Consider the following 16,473-nt stretch of genomic DNA (forward strand, 5'->3'; position numbering starts at 1 on the left):
AGGTCTCATTTAATGATACCTAAATGCAATTAAAGGTTTTACCCATTTGCATTAAAAGGTTCCTTTTAAAGTTTTGCTGAGCTACAAGTACCCATAAACACTTTACCAGAATGCAGGATTTTATGTTCTTTGTAATACATTAATTTCTGTGCAATATCTAGTAAAACTCACTGTTGCCAAATACTGTGGTTATATAACTATTAAGAAAAAAAAAGTACGTACGTATTTTTTTGTGTGTGGCTTCAGAAAATTTTGAAACAGTTCATAAAGACTAATTGTTGTTTCTACAAAATAACTGCTTATTTAACTAGATATTATGGGTGAAACCCTGGCTCCATTTAACATCATTATTAGCTCATGTAGCTCACTTCCAGTGAGATCATAACAGTAACTCATAAATACAAGGCTCCACAGGAGAGGAAAAAAGGTAAAGCTTCTTAAATTAATAAATTAAAATACATTTGTAAAGACACATGGTTATAGGGTGAAAACTATGGGAGTTTCCAAAGTTGTAGGAACTTGTGTGATGGGAACTGGTTCTTCCTTAATAGGAGATATTGAAAGTCCATGCTTATTACTGAAACCTAATCAGAAATTATCCAGCCTTTTTTGCTTTCCGCCATCTCTCAGAAACATACTGGCTTCTTGGCTTCTCTTGCTTTGTTACATGTGGCAGTGCATGCAAAGAATACCTTGTGCATGTGTAATGGCATCCTAGCAAATAAATTAATGCAAAGATAAAATCATCCACAGAGTATTAGTGCATAAAAGCCATTTATTCACTGACAGCTCATGCACTTAATCGTTAATGACTGACTAGAACCTCTCTCTGTTTGGCAGTTTCATGCCCAATCTGTCACGAGTACAACTGTGCTCAAGATGCTGCATAAGCAAGAAACTATGACATTTATTAGTTAAACAGCACTAGCAAATAGTCTCAAGCCCAGCACTGTGCAACCACACAGAGCAAAAGGAGGCTCAATACATTCACAGTGGGACTTTCACATTACCCCTTTCAACTCTGCTGACTCAGACGAAGGTGACCACTGATGTCCTCACTTCTGAGTTCCTCCTTCCTAGTTAACTAACAACTTGTGTTTTGAGGCTTCCCTAAGTCATGTTGTGTCAAGGTGATGTTATACTATGCCATACAATGTCATGAATAGCTATGAAGATCCCTTTCTTCGCTGGGGCTGAAATGAGAAGGAAGATATGCTGTACAAGTGGTTAGTTACCAACATTTATCTGTGACAGACTCTTACTGTAATCTAAGTAGCATCTTTAGCAGGCTATTTAGTTTAAAAAGCACAAAGGATAATTAGATGTCAAACCTGCTTATTATTTTAATGTAGGCCACATTATCAAATGATGTGCCATGTAGATATTTATTAGCAACAAATCTACATTTGTGAGAAAGTGAAATTTGTATTGCTAGTTAAGGTCAATATTTTTATTAGATTTTTTTCAAATTCTTAAATAAGGTAGCTAAATGGTTATGGAAATGTACTGATAATCAATTTACGTGAGAACCCATTAACTACATTTTCTAATCACAGAGGAAAAGACGGTCTTTGTCTTAACAAGAATACTGAATTTCTAGTAAGATGTTGAACAATTAAAGATAGTCCAGGAAGTGTCAGGATAAATAAAGTAATAAGAGAAAACCTCTACAATATGTCTAACCAGCAAGAGGAAAATGAAAAAAAAAAAAACATTAAGACTTGGTTTTCTGTTTTTCAGGATTTTGGTGGTTTGGGGGATAGCCTGATGAACAACCTCAAAATATCATTTCTACTCTACAGCACTTTCAAAACTGCATCAGCTTCAGCAGTCACGATGATGGGATGTGATCTTTTCCAGCTGCCTTGCACCTTTCAGTGCCAATATGTACAATTAGCAGCCTATTCCCCTAGACACCCACCCTCTCTGTTTTTCCATAATGAAGACAAACTTTTTCCCTGACCAATGAAAACTGACAAGAAATCAAGCACAGGACAACATATTTTATCATCAGAAAGCAAAGACAGGTGTTTCCCCACCCACACTGTACACAGTTATACCAGTTATAGCAAGGTGTACAAACAGTCATGTCCCCACTCACACATTGATTACTAGGACTCTTTTGTCTCAAAAAAAATGCATGCTATCAGCTTCCTAGAATCTCTTCTCCCACAGGCAAGTGGGAAGCCCCAAAGTCAGAAACAAATTCAGAGAAGATTCCCATTTTCCTCCTTTTGAACTCTTTTTAAGTATCTTCTTAGAAGGCACTTTGTTCATAGGAACTAGATAGTCTTTATTTGCTTGAGAGTGGTTTCCTAATAATTTAATCTAAGTAATTGGAAATAATTAATTAAGAAAACTCCATTCATTGTATTTAAGAAAAATCAATAATAATCTTAAACTACTTCAAGGTCATGTCTATAGTGTACTGTACACTGCTGCACTGATCACCTTAAAGAGGTCAGGCAAGTCATTTGAGTATCTTGCAGAAAGGGATATTGAATCTAAACACAAGTGCACCTCATTGCATGTATGCTTAATAAGCATCAATGTACCTACCACTTTCTTATGGTCTGCTGCACAATGAACCCACACTGTATACTTTATATCTATACTATATACTTTATATCTTTTCTATATTGTTTCCAACAATACTATCTCACCAAAGCATTATAAAATGCACTGGTGGTATAGTAGTGTTGCACTGTATTCATTTGGTTGCAGTTTTAAGCAGACACTGTGGAATGTACAATTAGAATAGCACATAAATATACCTGGAATTGCAGGTACTGTATTGCTGTCACTATACAGAAACAACTACATAGATGTAACAGCAAGCCACAGTGCAAAACCAGTTTTTACTGACTACATCACACAGTAACAGCACAAACAAGAGAAGTTCCCTGGCATACCATCACCAGTTTCAGCACTCCTCATGTATGTGAAAAGCACAGTAACAGACTGCTCAAAAAAAACCACTACTGAATTGCAATATTTCAGGTTCCAACTCTGCAGTCCACAGAACCCTAGGTAGTCTCACTCACTTCAGAGATACTCTTCATGCATGCAAAAACTGGTCACTCAAGTAAGGGTTTCAGGGCTGAGTGGCAGCAGTGACAGCACAGTGACACATCACTGACAGTACTTCACTGCTGTCACTCTCAATCACCACTGATTTCCTGCCAGGGATTTACCTGCTGGCCAGCCACAGCAAAAATGTCATGGCACACGACCAGGCCATTCTCTGGAGAGAACTAATTCCCCTGGTGGGGTGACTACGGGAGCAGGAAAACCAGCTGCAAAGTGAAGAATAAAGTGTGACAGGGTCCAGTCCTGTGCTGTTTGGAAACAAGACAGTCTGCATCACATGGCTGTGGCACCCCAAAACATAACAGAAGCTGAAATGGTCCTACTTATATCGGCACACGGTGAGACAGCAGGTACTAGTCAACGCAAGGCACACAGAACTGGCATTCAGACTGAAAGAGCTTTAGAGCACACAGTTTAATACTCCCCAGTAATCATGCATCCTCAAGGGGAGTAAAGATAGTCTCCTGGATTTAGAAGACGTGCAGAATCAAATTCAGAAGTTTTGTTAACAAAATTTTTTATTCACTGTTCACTGCAAACCAAAAGAATGTAACAGAATGAGCAACAATATTTACCTGCTGTGAATAGGTCCTCTGAACTTCGGGTCAAATTTCCTTGGTTCACCTGCATTTAAAATAAAACAGTATAAAAACATGCCCTTATATAAAAAAAATCTGTTCAGAGAGGGATGTTAACACCAGTCCTTTGAAAAACATCTTCCACATATTCCTATTTAATCAGGGTTTTTTTAATAATTTCATTTGGGCAGTATCAGTAATTCACCAATATAATTACCTAGCTTTTGTGTATGAGATCAAAGCTTTAATTCTTCTATCTTAAAAATATTGAGGGCCTTACAATTACCGTATGATAAATTACCTTTATTGTATATCCTATGACTACACCTAAGCACAGGGTTCACAACATATTTGAGACAAGGATTATGTCTCACAGTCACATGCTAAGTGTGTTTGACAGTGAGTGAGTGAACCTACCTCACTGGAGTTACAGGCTAAGTCCTTCTGATTCTTCTCTAGAATCACAGAATGTTAAGGGGTTGGAAGAGAACTTATAGATAATGTAGTCACTGCAGCCAAGGCTGCCTTGGAGCACTACATTCCTCACCAGCAGAAGAACAGTCTGGAGCCATGTCTGTACTTAATGTTATACTTAAGAATCCTGAAGAGTTTTCTTACTTCCCACTGCTTTGGTTACAGGACTTTATAGACACAGAGATGCAGGTTTGCCTTTTTTGGTTTGGGTTTATCAGATGACAAAGCATGGATGGAGACTGCAGAAATGTCATGCTGATTTTGCTCTGCACTACCCTGCATGGGTGGTATAACTGCAGCAGCTTCTGCAAAGCCAGAGATGAGGTACAGTGCTGCAGAGCAGGCAGAAGAGCACATGTTTCAAGCACCTTCTCTAAATCTCAAGTGGGTGAACCCACCACACATCCCTGTGCAGGACGCAAAACAAGTTTTGAAGTTGGTTATTCATACATCTCTGAGATTGTTGCTTTCTATGAATCTCAGAATGACGCGAAGGTGAAGTCAGGTTCCTCCTAGAAACAGGCAGTAACATCTGGCCAGACCTTACAGATAGAAAGAGTCAAACGTGACACATTTTTTTCATGTGGCTATTCTGGCTAGCACAGTTCCAACTGGTTCACTCTGCACATAAGTAAACTATATTAAGAAACTCCCAAATACTTACTCACCAATCTGTGCTGCCAATGTGGACTGGAATAAGATGAATTACAGTAAAATCTCATTTGGTAAAGAGTAACAAAAATTTATGGTTGAATTTAAATTTTCAAGTTTTGAGCTACTGTATGAAAAGAAAGAAGCAGTTCTCCTTTTGGCAGACCAGAATTTGGATTTTTCCTTTTGGAGATAGCTATTCAGTTTTATGGGATTTTTTTTTTTAAGTTCGGTAATTATAGAGATTTAGTGAACCAAACTTCATGCAAGGAAAAATTACTTCTTCATTCAAATGTCAATGCTGCAATACAAATTACTGTTTCAGAGTGCTTTTTCACTGCCTTCTTAAGGATCTCCTCTTCTGAATATACCTGGTATTAAAGGGTGTTGCCAGCCTAAATCTTACCCCACCCATAGAAAAATATCTATTTTCTAAGAGAAGAATTCAGCAACTTCTCAAAGGCAGAATTTACTTATTAACTAAATACCAGACTTTGTTCTGGGTTTATATCAAAAAAACCTTATCAAAATCCACACAGACCAGTACAATAAATACAGCAGATAATAAAATTCTATTTGCCCTTCATCTGAGGTGTTCAGGTCTACCTTAACAACCTCCTACAACAAATATATTTTAACACAGAAGAGACTGATAAAGCTGAAACTTCGGAGAAGTGATGTATGACAGCAACACCAGGGAGTGGAAGAAGTAATGCTGTGACACAGGTGCCCACCATGGTCCAGGAAGCAAGTGTGCCATATACAATACCTAGTGCTGGGCCAACACCCATATATCAAAAAATCTTTTTGAACAGGAATTTCTACAAAACAAACGTTTCTACAAAATAATTCATCTCCGGAACAAATCAGAGTCTGTAACATCACTCCCGATGGATAGGTTCTGGCCTTAAGGCATACTGGAGTGAGCCTCTGTTTATTGCTCATACAGGACACCCAAGCTGAGCACATAAGAACAGTCACACCAGATCACAAAAAAAACCCCCAAAAATTTCATTGAACCCATATCCTGTATGGGGGACCATATGTGAGAAGAAACATCATGGTATTTCCCTAAAACTGAGATTACAGAGATTTGCAACTTCACTTTTCTTAACTAAAGGTAGTGACTTTGTATTTAATAGCTGTGAGTGAATTTCTTTCTCATTCATTTCATAAATCTCTATTTAACTTGCATATACTCTAACAATCTGCAATGCCCTATATCACAGAGTACTACAGGTTAATGAACCATTGAAGTACTACCTCCTTTTGTCTGTTTTAAGCTTGCAATCAGTCATCTTATAACTGTATTGTATAACGTGGCACCATGGCATGCTACCAATAATTTTACAATTTATTATATTCCCCTTTACTTGTCCCAGTCTGTTCAAATGTTTCTTGTACATAAGCCATTTCATAGATTTGTTTATGCTTATACTCCCTTTCTGTACCTTTTACAGTGCTACTATAGATCACTTAAAAAAGGAAGGGCCAGAACTGCACAGGACATTCACACAAATTTATACAATCCTATAATGACTCTTTCTATCTGACCTCAGTCCATTTCTAACAATTCATTCTTACAGTCTACTTGCTTCTCAGGGCAAACATTTTCACTGAGTCATCCATTAAGACTCCAAGTTCTCACTCTTGAATGCTAGCAGTTAGCTCAACCCCACGACTGGATGGAGGAACCTATCCTTCAAAGCTATTCAATGTTTTCCTTAAAAATTTGAAGAAGTAGAATGAACACTTTGAAACTAGGCAGGTGACAAGTGTTAAAATACTTCTGGAGTCAGAATCAAGTGGATTTTGATAAACAACAATTCAAAATTATTTTTGTAAACTAACAAGAGTTATAAAAACAAACTCCATTCAGAAATCCATATAGAATAATTGCTTTCAAAACCACTATTGAGAAGAATACTAAAGGATTACAGCATACTACAAACAGAGAATGAGTCAGTCAAGCTATGTCTGCAAAAAAGCACCACTTCTTCAAGAAGTGTGACCATGACTCATGAAGCCACTGTTCCTTGTGCCTGGGGACACGTGAGGCCTCAGATGAACAACTATTTCTAGCTCATGGACCTAGAATGTCAGAAGATACAAACAAACTGGAGAGAATAGAGGGACTAAGAGGTTTGCTCATGGTGGCGTGGTGCAGTGCAACATGACTCAAACTGCTTTGTCACTGAGCTCTTGGTATAAATCCATTACAGAATATACATTCTAAATTAGAAATACTCTAAAATTCACTGTCAGAAGTAGCAGGTAGTATCCCTGGAACATTAATTACCAAAACATGACACAGTTGATCACAACTGTAATCAGTTTCAAGGAAGAACAAAGAAAAATGCTGTTTGTTTCATCTCATTTTTCTGAATTAGATATCAAATTCCCTACTTAATTACTACTATTCTTTAAAAGTTCAGAAAATTCTTTGGGTTGATGTGGAAATTATTTATGCTACGAGTATCCATACAGCTCCTGGTAAAAGCAAACCACTACCCTTGCTACAAAAAGCCTAAGTGTATTTAGAAAGCAAATTCCAAGCGTTAGGAGTTTGGTAGGCATAAGGAAGAAAGCAGTGGTGAGGGATGACTGACACTTTTTTTGCTAAGATTAAAAACTGAGATTATATTCAGTCTTTGCAGTTGAGGCAGATCTATTTCGCAGGCTGCTTTATAATAGGAAACTTCTGTGTGTTGAAGTATGTCATTACAAGAAATAGCTCATTTCATTTACCAATTCTGACTCCAAACAGCATCTGAAGTTAATTGCTGTAGTAATTTGAAAAACCAACTCTAAATTACTTACCTAAAATAAAAATTTACTATATATACATGTAAAATTTACCTTTGATGTGCAATTTAAACGAACTAGCAAATGTCATGCCAGAAAAAGTTAGAATATTGCTAATAATTGAAGAAGTTATAGAAAACCATCTGAGGCTGGGTCTAAGCCTACTAAAGTCAACTGAAATAACACAGTTCAAATACGTGAGATTTTGATCAGGTGCTCTGAATTGTCATAAGAAAGCAAGTAAATTACCATGTTTTCCATAGTAGTTTTCTTCATCTCTATCCATGTTACTGTACCTGGATCACTTGAGCAAACTGTCGGTGTGAGATACAGACTGTGGACTCCTGTGTTGCTAGCACAATTTCCCCAGCAAGCACAGATACACAAAAATACTATTTAAATAGATTTAAAAATAAAGCTGATTGTCACGGACTTCTCCAATCACAACAGAAATTCACAAAGTAGGCAGGCCTTTCTGTGAATAGAAAGTTATCACTCAGTGCTTTTCCCACCTCCCCAAGCCAGTCTGATAGCCAGTCTGAACACAGAGGAATGACTTATCAGTTTGTGTTAACCTACACTATTAACCTAACGTATAAGCAAAAAGGGAAACATTTGTACTTGAATACCATTTGTAAAATAAACGTATGGAAGCCAATACAACCAAAAAAAAAACTGATGATTTGCTGAAAATAAGGTATCACACTGTTGGCTACACTTTTGTACTACCATGACAGTAAATAGTCTTCACGTGCCACAGGTTGCCAAACCTTTCCTCCTCATACACTTGACTAGGTCCCACAAAGTTCAAGTCATGCAAGTCTAAAATGTAAACTGTCTGCTGTACATCAAATTTCCAATCTTGTCAAGTGGAAAATTTGTCTGTAGAAGTAGTAATAATTTACTGCATTATTTTCATAATAAAACATACTTTTTATATTTCTGCACAGCACAAAGGTGCAGAACAGAGGAGTCAGCAGTAAAAAGTCTCAGCACTGTTACTTTAGATACTGTAATGCCTATATAGCGAAATGAAGTACAAGGCATTATAGTCAGCACGTGAATCCAAAAGCCTGAGGCAACCTCTCCTTTCAAGCCACACAGGAACAGAATCTCTGTGTGGTGATTGTGACCAAAACAAAATTTCCATTCTCTGTGGAATATGATTAAAACACCAATTGTGGAGTTCTGTAATGAGAAACATGTACACCTGTATACGCATTCCTACAATAATTTACAAGACAGGGCTGAACCACATCCTGGAACAACAAAAATAAAATTTTTAGGTCAGCCCTGTCACTGCATAGTACACAAGGACATAGAAGAATAATCTCATAGTTCACCAATGATGCCTGTGATAGGTGTGTCACAGCTCATTTTGTTATTACAGAACTTAGCAGCAATGTTCTAAAGTTTACTGAAAGAGCTATTTAGTATAACCTATGTCAGTAAATGAATGTAAAAGTAATATGATGAGATGTAGACTGATCTCCTGCAAAATATTAACCACTGACTGAACACTCATACTTAACTACCGCCCAAGACTTCCTGTCACCCTTACACAAATTAAAAAAAAAAAAAAAAAGAAATGCAGAGAAGCCAAGTGACTGATTCTACTGAGCTCCTACTCAAGTTTTCACCTCTGTCAAAGGCTGCTTCAGTAAATCTCAATACAGTACAAGAACAGAAGGCAGTGGACAGACAGTGCTAAACACAGATCCTCACTAACTAATATGCATTTGGTCAGCCATATATTACTCAACTCTAATAAAATGCTAATTCCAGTTTGAGAACTATTAGTTTCTTCAAATTTCCTCCTTGGTGTTTGATCAACAATTACATGTGCCCATGAGGAGAACAGCTGAGACTTTTTAAGACAACAGAGGTTTTATTAGCAAGGCATTGGAGCTGCAGTTGTACGCACTGCTCCCCTCTACTGGAGCACATCTGTAAGCTCAAGTAATTCAAATATTTCTCTAATAGACCTCAGCAGCAGTAATGTCATCTCTAGGGCACCATACACAAGCTGCTAATTCAATGCTCAAACATACAAGTGGACAAGAAAACAAAGTAGGCTACTAACAAATGCTCAGGGGTCTATTAGGATTGAATGAGGTTCATCCCAGTTATATGTCTCTAAAAAATCAGATGAAGATTTTGATGCCTCGGCCTGTCTATTCTGTATAGGTTTAGAAAAAAACCCCACAAGTTCTTGCACAACTCATCTACCCCTATCAGAAGCAGAAAGTGCCTGAACACATATAAATGCCTAATCTTTGCAAGATTTACAGTCTTAATTTTGCAAAGAATCCAAAAAAATATTTGAAATGTACTGCTGTTTAGTAGTAGTCAATTTAATTTTACTTAAAAATTTTTTTTAGGCAAACTTAAGCTACGTTGTAAGTCACATGTAACATTCCTTATGCAGACACAGCCTTCCTGATCCTAGTAATATAAAATAATACATTACTACTGTAAGACACAAATGTGTTGAAGCAGTCTATTAAGTCAAATGGTTGGCATTAATATAAAAACAACTCTTCCAACAAGCCTTGTATCTGGTTTACAGGCATATGGAGTTTTTCCCTCTCTGAAAAATTCACGTGTAACTTGTTTGTTATGCTCACATACACTGCAATTATAATAAAAACACACCTATGATTTCTCTTGTGTAATAAATCATACTAAATGATAGCCACCTTTGAAATATCTTTTATCGTGACAGTATGAGTCCTTCTGTTTGTTGGTCCTTCAGCCAGAAAAGTAAGTGAGGGGATGAATACAATTCACATGGAATTGAAGTTTTAAGTCACAAAACAAACTTTTCTGCCTTTAGGTTGTGGGGTTTTGTTGGGGTTTTAATTTCCTCTTAGCCATTTATGCAGACAGATATCTTTTTTTTTAAGAACAACTACATGTGTTTAACTCTTAAAAGTTGAGCGTAAAAGTCTCAGTTAATAGATGCCACACGCTGAAATGTGAGTCAGCAATATCACTGCATTAAATAATTGTACTAGAGCTTTAATGTCTTGATCCTATATTAAATCACAGGCTAGATTATGTACATCACATTGAAATGCTCTGTGATCTACATTCTCTAATCACTCCCACACAAGTCTTCCAACTCATTTCTGTGTCCACACATTCCTTTCCTCCTGTAGTTCTCCATCAGCTCTTCATTACATTCTCCTTTTTTTCTGGAAAGGCAAAAGCAAATGCAATGTGTGTTTTGGAATTACATTGTGATCAGTGTTTGACCCTTCTGCTCAGGTTATTTGTCTCTGGTCTGCCACCACTCATAATGTTCAAGGGGCCAAAGAGGGAGGCACTGGTCATGTGGGGCACCCTCCTGAACCAGGCAAAGTGTTGAAACCCAACTGATAAGTGAATCTAGTACTGCCATTGTGCTACTGATACTGGCTCATGACTTGCAAAAAATGAAAAGGTTAAGAAGAAAGAGGAGGTGGCAGATGAGACAAACAAGTCATCTTGTGTCCTTTTCTTTACATAACTGCAAGTACACAGATCTTTACATGCAGATGAGTTTCCATCCACATTCAATCTAAGTTTCAAAAGCGACTGTCGCTGCCTTCCAGCAGAGCTGAGGGCACTTATTGCTCACAACCCAAATGCCGCTGCTACCAATCTTACTGAAGGGCAGTAAAGGAAAAGGGGGAAAAACAAAAAACAGTGAGAGGCAAGGGTTTAAGAAGGTTTCAAGAAGATCCAAGTACTACGTAGTTCTGCATCAGTTTTACTCATCATCCTTTGCTTCCCAAGCAGTCCAGGCCATGTGCACCGTGTATGTACACAGTATAAAGAGAACTGTCGGGGAATTCTGAGGTCAGTGACAGTTCAGTGGAGAAGGCTGACCATTTTTCTACTGTGCTAAAAAAAAACAAGCACTAAATCAGATTCTAAGAATGAAAAACTTTAAAATTAGTATCATTGCATTGTCCTAATTAGTCATTTATCCAAAGAAACATGATGTCCACCATGTCATAGCCACAAGACAAAGTGAATGACAACACATCACACACCCAGCTGACTATCGGGTAGTCCAAAAATTGTGCAATTTTTTTTTCCTGGTGGTGACTGTACAATTAACATGTTGTCCATGTTCACTTAATATTAGACAAAACATCAAAATCTGTTTGACCAGCATGATATGATCAAATGTCCAAGGTCCACACCTAACATTCTACTGCTATTAGTGACAGCTCAGGCTCTTAGGCCAACAAATACCCACAGAAAGGGGACTGAAAATGTATACAGTTAATGTATTACAACTGAATTACCACTGAACTGAAATTCTGCCATGCAATCAAGAACACTGATAGCTAGTGGAGGTTTTACGTTTCTCTAAACAACAAACAATAGGTTGCCAGCAGTTTGGGTCACAAACACATTCACTAAGGCTTCCATTTCAATGCCCCTATTAGCTGTTCCCCAAAATTCTTCTTCAGAGATGGAATTCTGTCTGTTCTTTTGTCCCTCAGCTTCCTTTTCTTATTCTTGTTCCAGGACTAATGCAAGTTTCATGGCATTTCCAAGAGCTACCAAGATGCCTCTGGAATGGTACAAAGTGTGTGGTAAGAGCACTTCTCTGCAAACTCAACTATTCTGTGAGATGTTTTTTTCAAAGTGAGGTTGGGCCCAGAGGACTGGATGATCAAAGCAAGCTGTTATCATATAGTTATGTTTGATGTAACTGTTTTGTTAAGTATCTCTTTTTCCCAACATTTTTACATATTAATCTAGCTAGAAAGGGTTCTTGGTTTTGAAACACACTCTCATGCTTTAGAAAAGCAGCATCTAAAATAAAGTCTTTGATGATGCTTTAACTAGAAAAAGGAAATGTTTTGAAATAATCAGATGCTTCCTACCCGGGATCAGAGAATGCCAGAAGTTTGTGTTTCTAGGCTGCTTTACTGCAGCTAATCTAGAATTACAGATGCTACCCAACGATTTTTCTCTTAGCACTCTGTAACCCCAAATGCTTTATACCATAGCATTGCAACTTTTTGTTTATTCTTATGCTGCAAAATGCTGCATGCAGATACCATACCGAGACCCTTTCTATAAATCATTAAAATAACACTTTCATAACCTCTAAAGGAGAGTATTATCTTCAGCATCTACCATTAAAAATTAAATCACTGCGCTGTTTCTGTGGGGAAAAAAGTGCAATTATACACATTTTTCAGATACAAAAATGCCAGGTGGAGGAGACAAAAGCTGGATTATTCTGGACTTTGTGTACATCATGTATCTGCCACTATTTTATTCGTACAAATGCATTCAATTACTTTGAAAGCAAGAGAACAGTCATACCCCCAACCTTATGAATAAACCAGTGTCTAATTCACAAACCACGTTGAAACTGCACTAATCAGAGCCTTAACAGCAATGCATAATTTTGAAGATCTGTCCTCCTCTGTATACCAAGCCTTTTCTAATGGCTGCTGATTTAAAATAAGAATGGCCAATGGCTGCCTAATTTTGGTTAGCTACATTTGTCTAACGAGCTACCATTCTCTGTGAAAGGTAGACATCAAAAATCCTAATGAAACTTACTGGTAGAATGTCCAACATAAAATGTACATAGCTATCATGTGTCTCAAGTTGTTTCATAATTTTAAAATTTTTCAGTCACTATTACTTACCCAATTCTCAGAAGGTAAACGCATAAGGTTCCATCCTTTCTTTTCCCCGCCCCTCCTTTTTTAACATTTAAAAATGCAGCTTGTGTCTTGAGGACAATATAACAGCTGTCCAAATTTTAAAGGCAATTACCTCAGCGTTTTCTCCCCTTATGGCTCTTCATGTCTCAGAGACTCTGTGCCTGGTGTGCACTACCCTCTCCTGGTGTAGTACACATGTACAGCCCTTCCACTTCAGCAGCCCTCTGGCAACATGTCTGCTGAGCACATCCAGCAACCAGTGAGTTCACTTTTACAACCAGGACCCCACTTTCAAGAGGAACTATATTCCTGGAGGTGAGCATAGGAATTTGAAAATAATCTCCTGGTTTTTCAGACAACCACAACAAAACCCCCATCACTATTACTACAAAATTAAATGTGTCTGACACTGAAATCAAAGGAAAGCTGTAAAATAAGATAACCTTCAGCTCTAGAAGAAGTTACAATTTATTGTTAAGTGGAAATTAGACTATTAATATCCTACAATACATTTTTTGGACTAACAAAATTATTCCGCTAAATCTTTAGCACAAGGTTCATATTTCACAAAATATTTAACTCTAGTAGACTCTGACCTTTGATAATTACTATAATTTACTGTAAGATGGAAGCTTGGTCCTATATGATTAATTACTTCAAAATGTATACAATCCACAGATTTTCACAACTGTCTGTTAAGAACTAAGATAAAATGGTAATTTTAAGTTGTCTTTTAATTCCTATTAATTTTATACTAACAAGTACCCACTAGAAAACAACTATTATAGCCTACATGAAACCTTCCACTTAAAACCTACATAGCAAAGCCAAAATTTCTTTTAGATCAAATGGAGTACAGGAAGTGGCATTACAAATTATGTTTCCTGTTCTACTGAAGTAGAAGCATTTGAATGAAAACTCTATAGTGTAGGTCAGTTCAAAACTGAAGAAACTACATGAGGGTATTCGCTAAAAGAAATATACATATAAAGTTCCACTTTTTAGAATAACATTAAGGAATTACAAAAAAATTTTAAAACCTGCAAGCCAGACATCCCAATTCACTCAACAAACTACTGTCTCTCAACTTTTGCTTTTCAACAGAATATAAAAATATCCACTACCACAGTCCTTTATTCTGGGGAGAAAGGAGACACAACTCCGTAAAATACCAAGTAGCACGAAGTCTCTGGAAAAACTCTCTCTAGTAATTAAATACACAGCTTTTGGAAACTATTAGCCCTCCAGCCTGTGAGAATCTGGTGTGGAAACTGCACCCAGCTATGATGGTCGATTAAAAGAGAAAACCACTCAGAAAACCTCCCTACATAGCTTGGGGAATTAGTAACATTTATCAGTTTCTTCAACAAGCCTTTGGGTGCCATTATTGCATGACAAGCTGTTGCAACACGTTTTACGTGGGTGTCATCACCACTCTCCTTGAATTTCATATCTGAAATAAAACCATTCTTTTGCTTAGAGAGGCTGAGGAACTGAAAGCAGAGCAAGACGTTTTCTGCCCTAGTTCAGGTCTACCCTTCAGGCATCCCCTTTGGGTGCCCAGCGGAGTAAAAGACGTGCCAGCGCCAAGCGCTGCTCTGCCCCGGCCCAGGCTCAGCACGGCTCCGACAGATGGCCCTGGGGAGGCTACGGGGCAGCACCGCAGGGTGACCCGGCCAGGGCCGATCCCCTCCGGGAGCGCCGCCCGACCCGCAGCTCCGGCTGGGCCCCGCCCGGCCAATGCCCCTGCCCGAGGCCACGGAGCCGCCCGGCCCTGCCCGGCCCTGCCCTGCCCGCCCTGGGCACCGTCGAACAGGTCCTGCCGTGCCAGCCCCGGCCCAGCTCCCAAGGCAAACAGAGATGTGGCAGCAGGATGGTTACATAGAGTGACTTATTAACTTTTCTCAAAGAACAACATAACAGAAATTCAGGCATGTTTAACATTATTAAGACATTTTCTCTTAGAAGAATACCCTCCACAACAATCTGAAAGGTTGGTTTACCCAAACATTGCTGAAATACCAAGAGATCATATATGCAGAACAGCGTCTGGTAAATTACACTACAAAGGCTGGACAATTTAACAAATCACAAGTATGCTGATAGTTTAAAGCATTTCCAAAAGCTAGAAAATGTTTTATTTTCCCGTTACAAAGGGCACTGTTTGAACCATGCACCCACAGTTTCAATGAAAGTCTAACTGCCCACATGCATGACCAAATTTTGCACTCGGTTACTGGTATCTGGTATGATATTTGAATACAAAAATAACTGGTTATGCTTTAGAATGATTAGGCATATATGTTTGTCCACAAAATGCGTAACTCACAGATAAGATTAAAAAGCCGTATCAATAGGCACTTGCTAATTCACTAGCTGTTCTCTGTATAGCTACACACCTTGCAGAGACATTCTTTAGGGGAGAAAAAAAAAGAATTATATAAAGAAAACTATTCAGATGGGGATTTGGTGAGTCGTGACTACTGCTGCGTTAACAGAGGTCAAAATTTATGTCTATATAACACTGTATATAAGATGCATTATTATGAATGCCTGCCTTTCTGTACAGTCTCTGTATAGCACACTTGTATGGTATAATGAACAAAGCACCAGCTCTCCATGGTTGTTTTTAAACCATTAGATATGCAGTTACAAGTGGAGTTTGTAAGGCTATGTTCACTAGATCCATTATTTTATTAGGAAGACACATTTTCATTTATTTTGCCTTCATTTCTGAGACTTCTGCCACTTACTGTAGGATGTGTTCTGCAGTCTTAGCAGTGTTAACAATGGCTCTGTGTATCTGGAACAGTGAATATATTCACAAAACTATAACATGGGCAGATGTAATTTAAGAATTTATTTGAGCAAATAAATCCCTTACAGTTGCTTAAAAACAGTCAGAAGTGACCCTTCATTCCAAGTTTTTCCCACTTATTAATAAAAACAGACTTCCACTATATTCCCTAATTTGTTGTCATTAAAAAAGTTCTCTGGAATCAAAAGCTTGACTTTATACAAAGCCCAATGTGTTCTTAGACAAAAGAAGGGGACTGTGATTACTGATGTTTTCTGTTTCTATAGACATTCTTTGAGCCAGGTCCTATTCCTAGGTAATAAGACTGTTAGTAAATAAATAATCCAACATTAGTTACAGGTTTTTATTTCTCAAAGGAACTTGTCAGCATTTC

At 37.8% G+C, this 16,473-nt stretch overlaps 1 protein-coding gene across 3 annotated transcripts in view; it reads right to left on the minus strand.

Annotated features, from left to right (window-relative positions):
- SLC44A5 (solute carrier family 44 member 5) overlaps nt 1-16,473 on the minus strand; it is a 72,680-nt gene that overhangs the window by 30,267 nt on the left and 25,940 nt on the right. For all 3 annotated transcript variants that reach the window (XM_051798090.1, XM_051798107.1, XM_051798100.1), the window contains one exon: nt 3,666-3,714. In XM_051798090.1, the coding sequence (XP_051654050.1) occupies nt 3,666-3,714 (49 nt within the window). The remainder of the gene's footprint in view (nt 1-3,665; nt 3,715-16,473) is intronic.

Source organism: Manacus candei, unplaced genomic scaffold (genome assembly GCF_025592945.1).
Source record: "Manacus candei isolate 608988 ecotype Guabito, Panama unplaced genomic scaffold, ASM2559294v1 h1tg000005l, whole genome shotgun sequence".
In the NCBI taxonomy this organism is placed as follows: Eukaryota; Metazoa; Chordata; class Aves; order Passeriformes; family Pipridae; genus Manacus; species Manacus candei.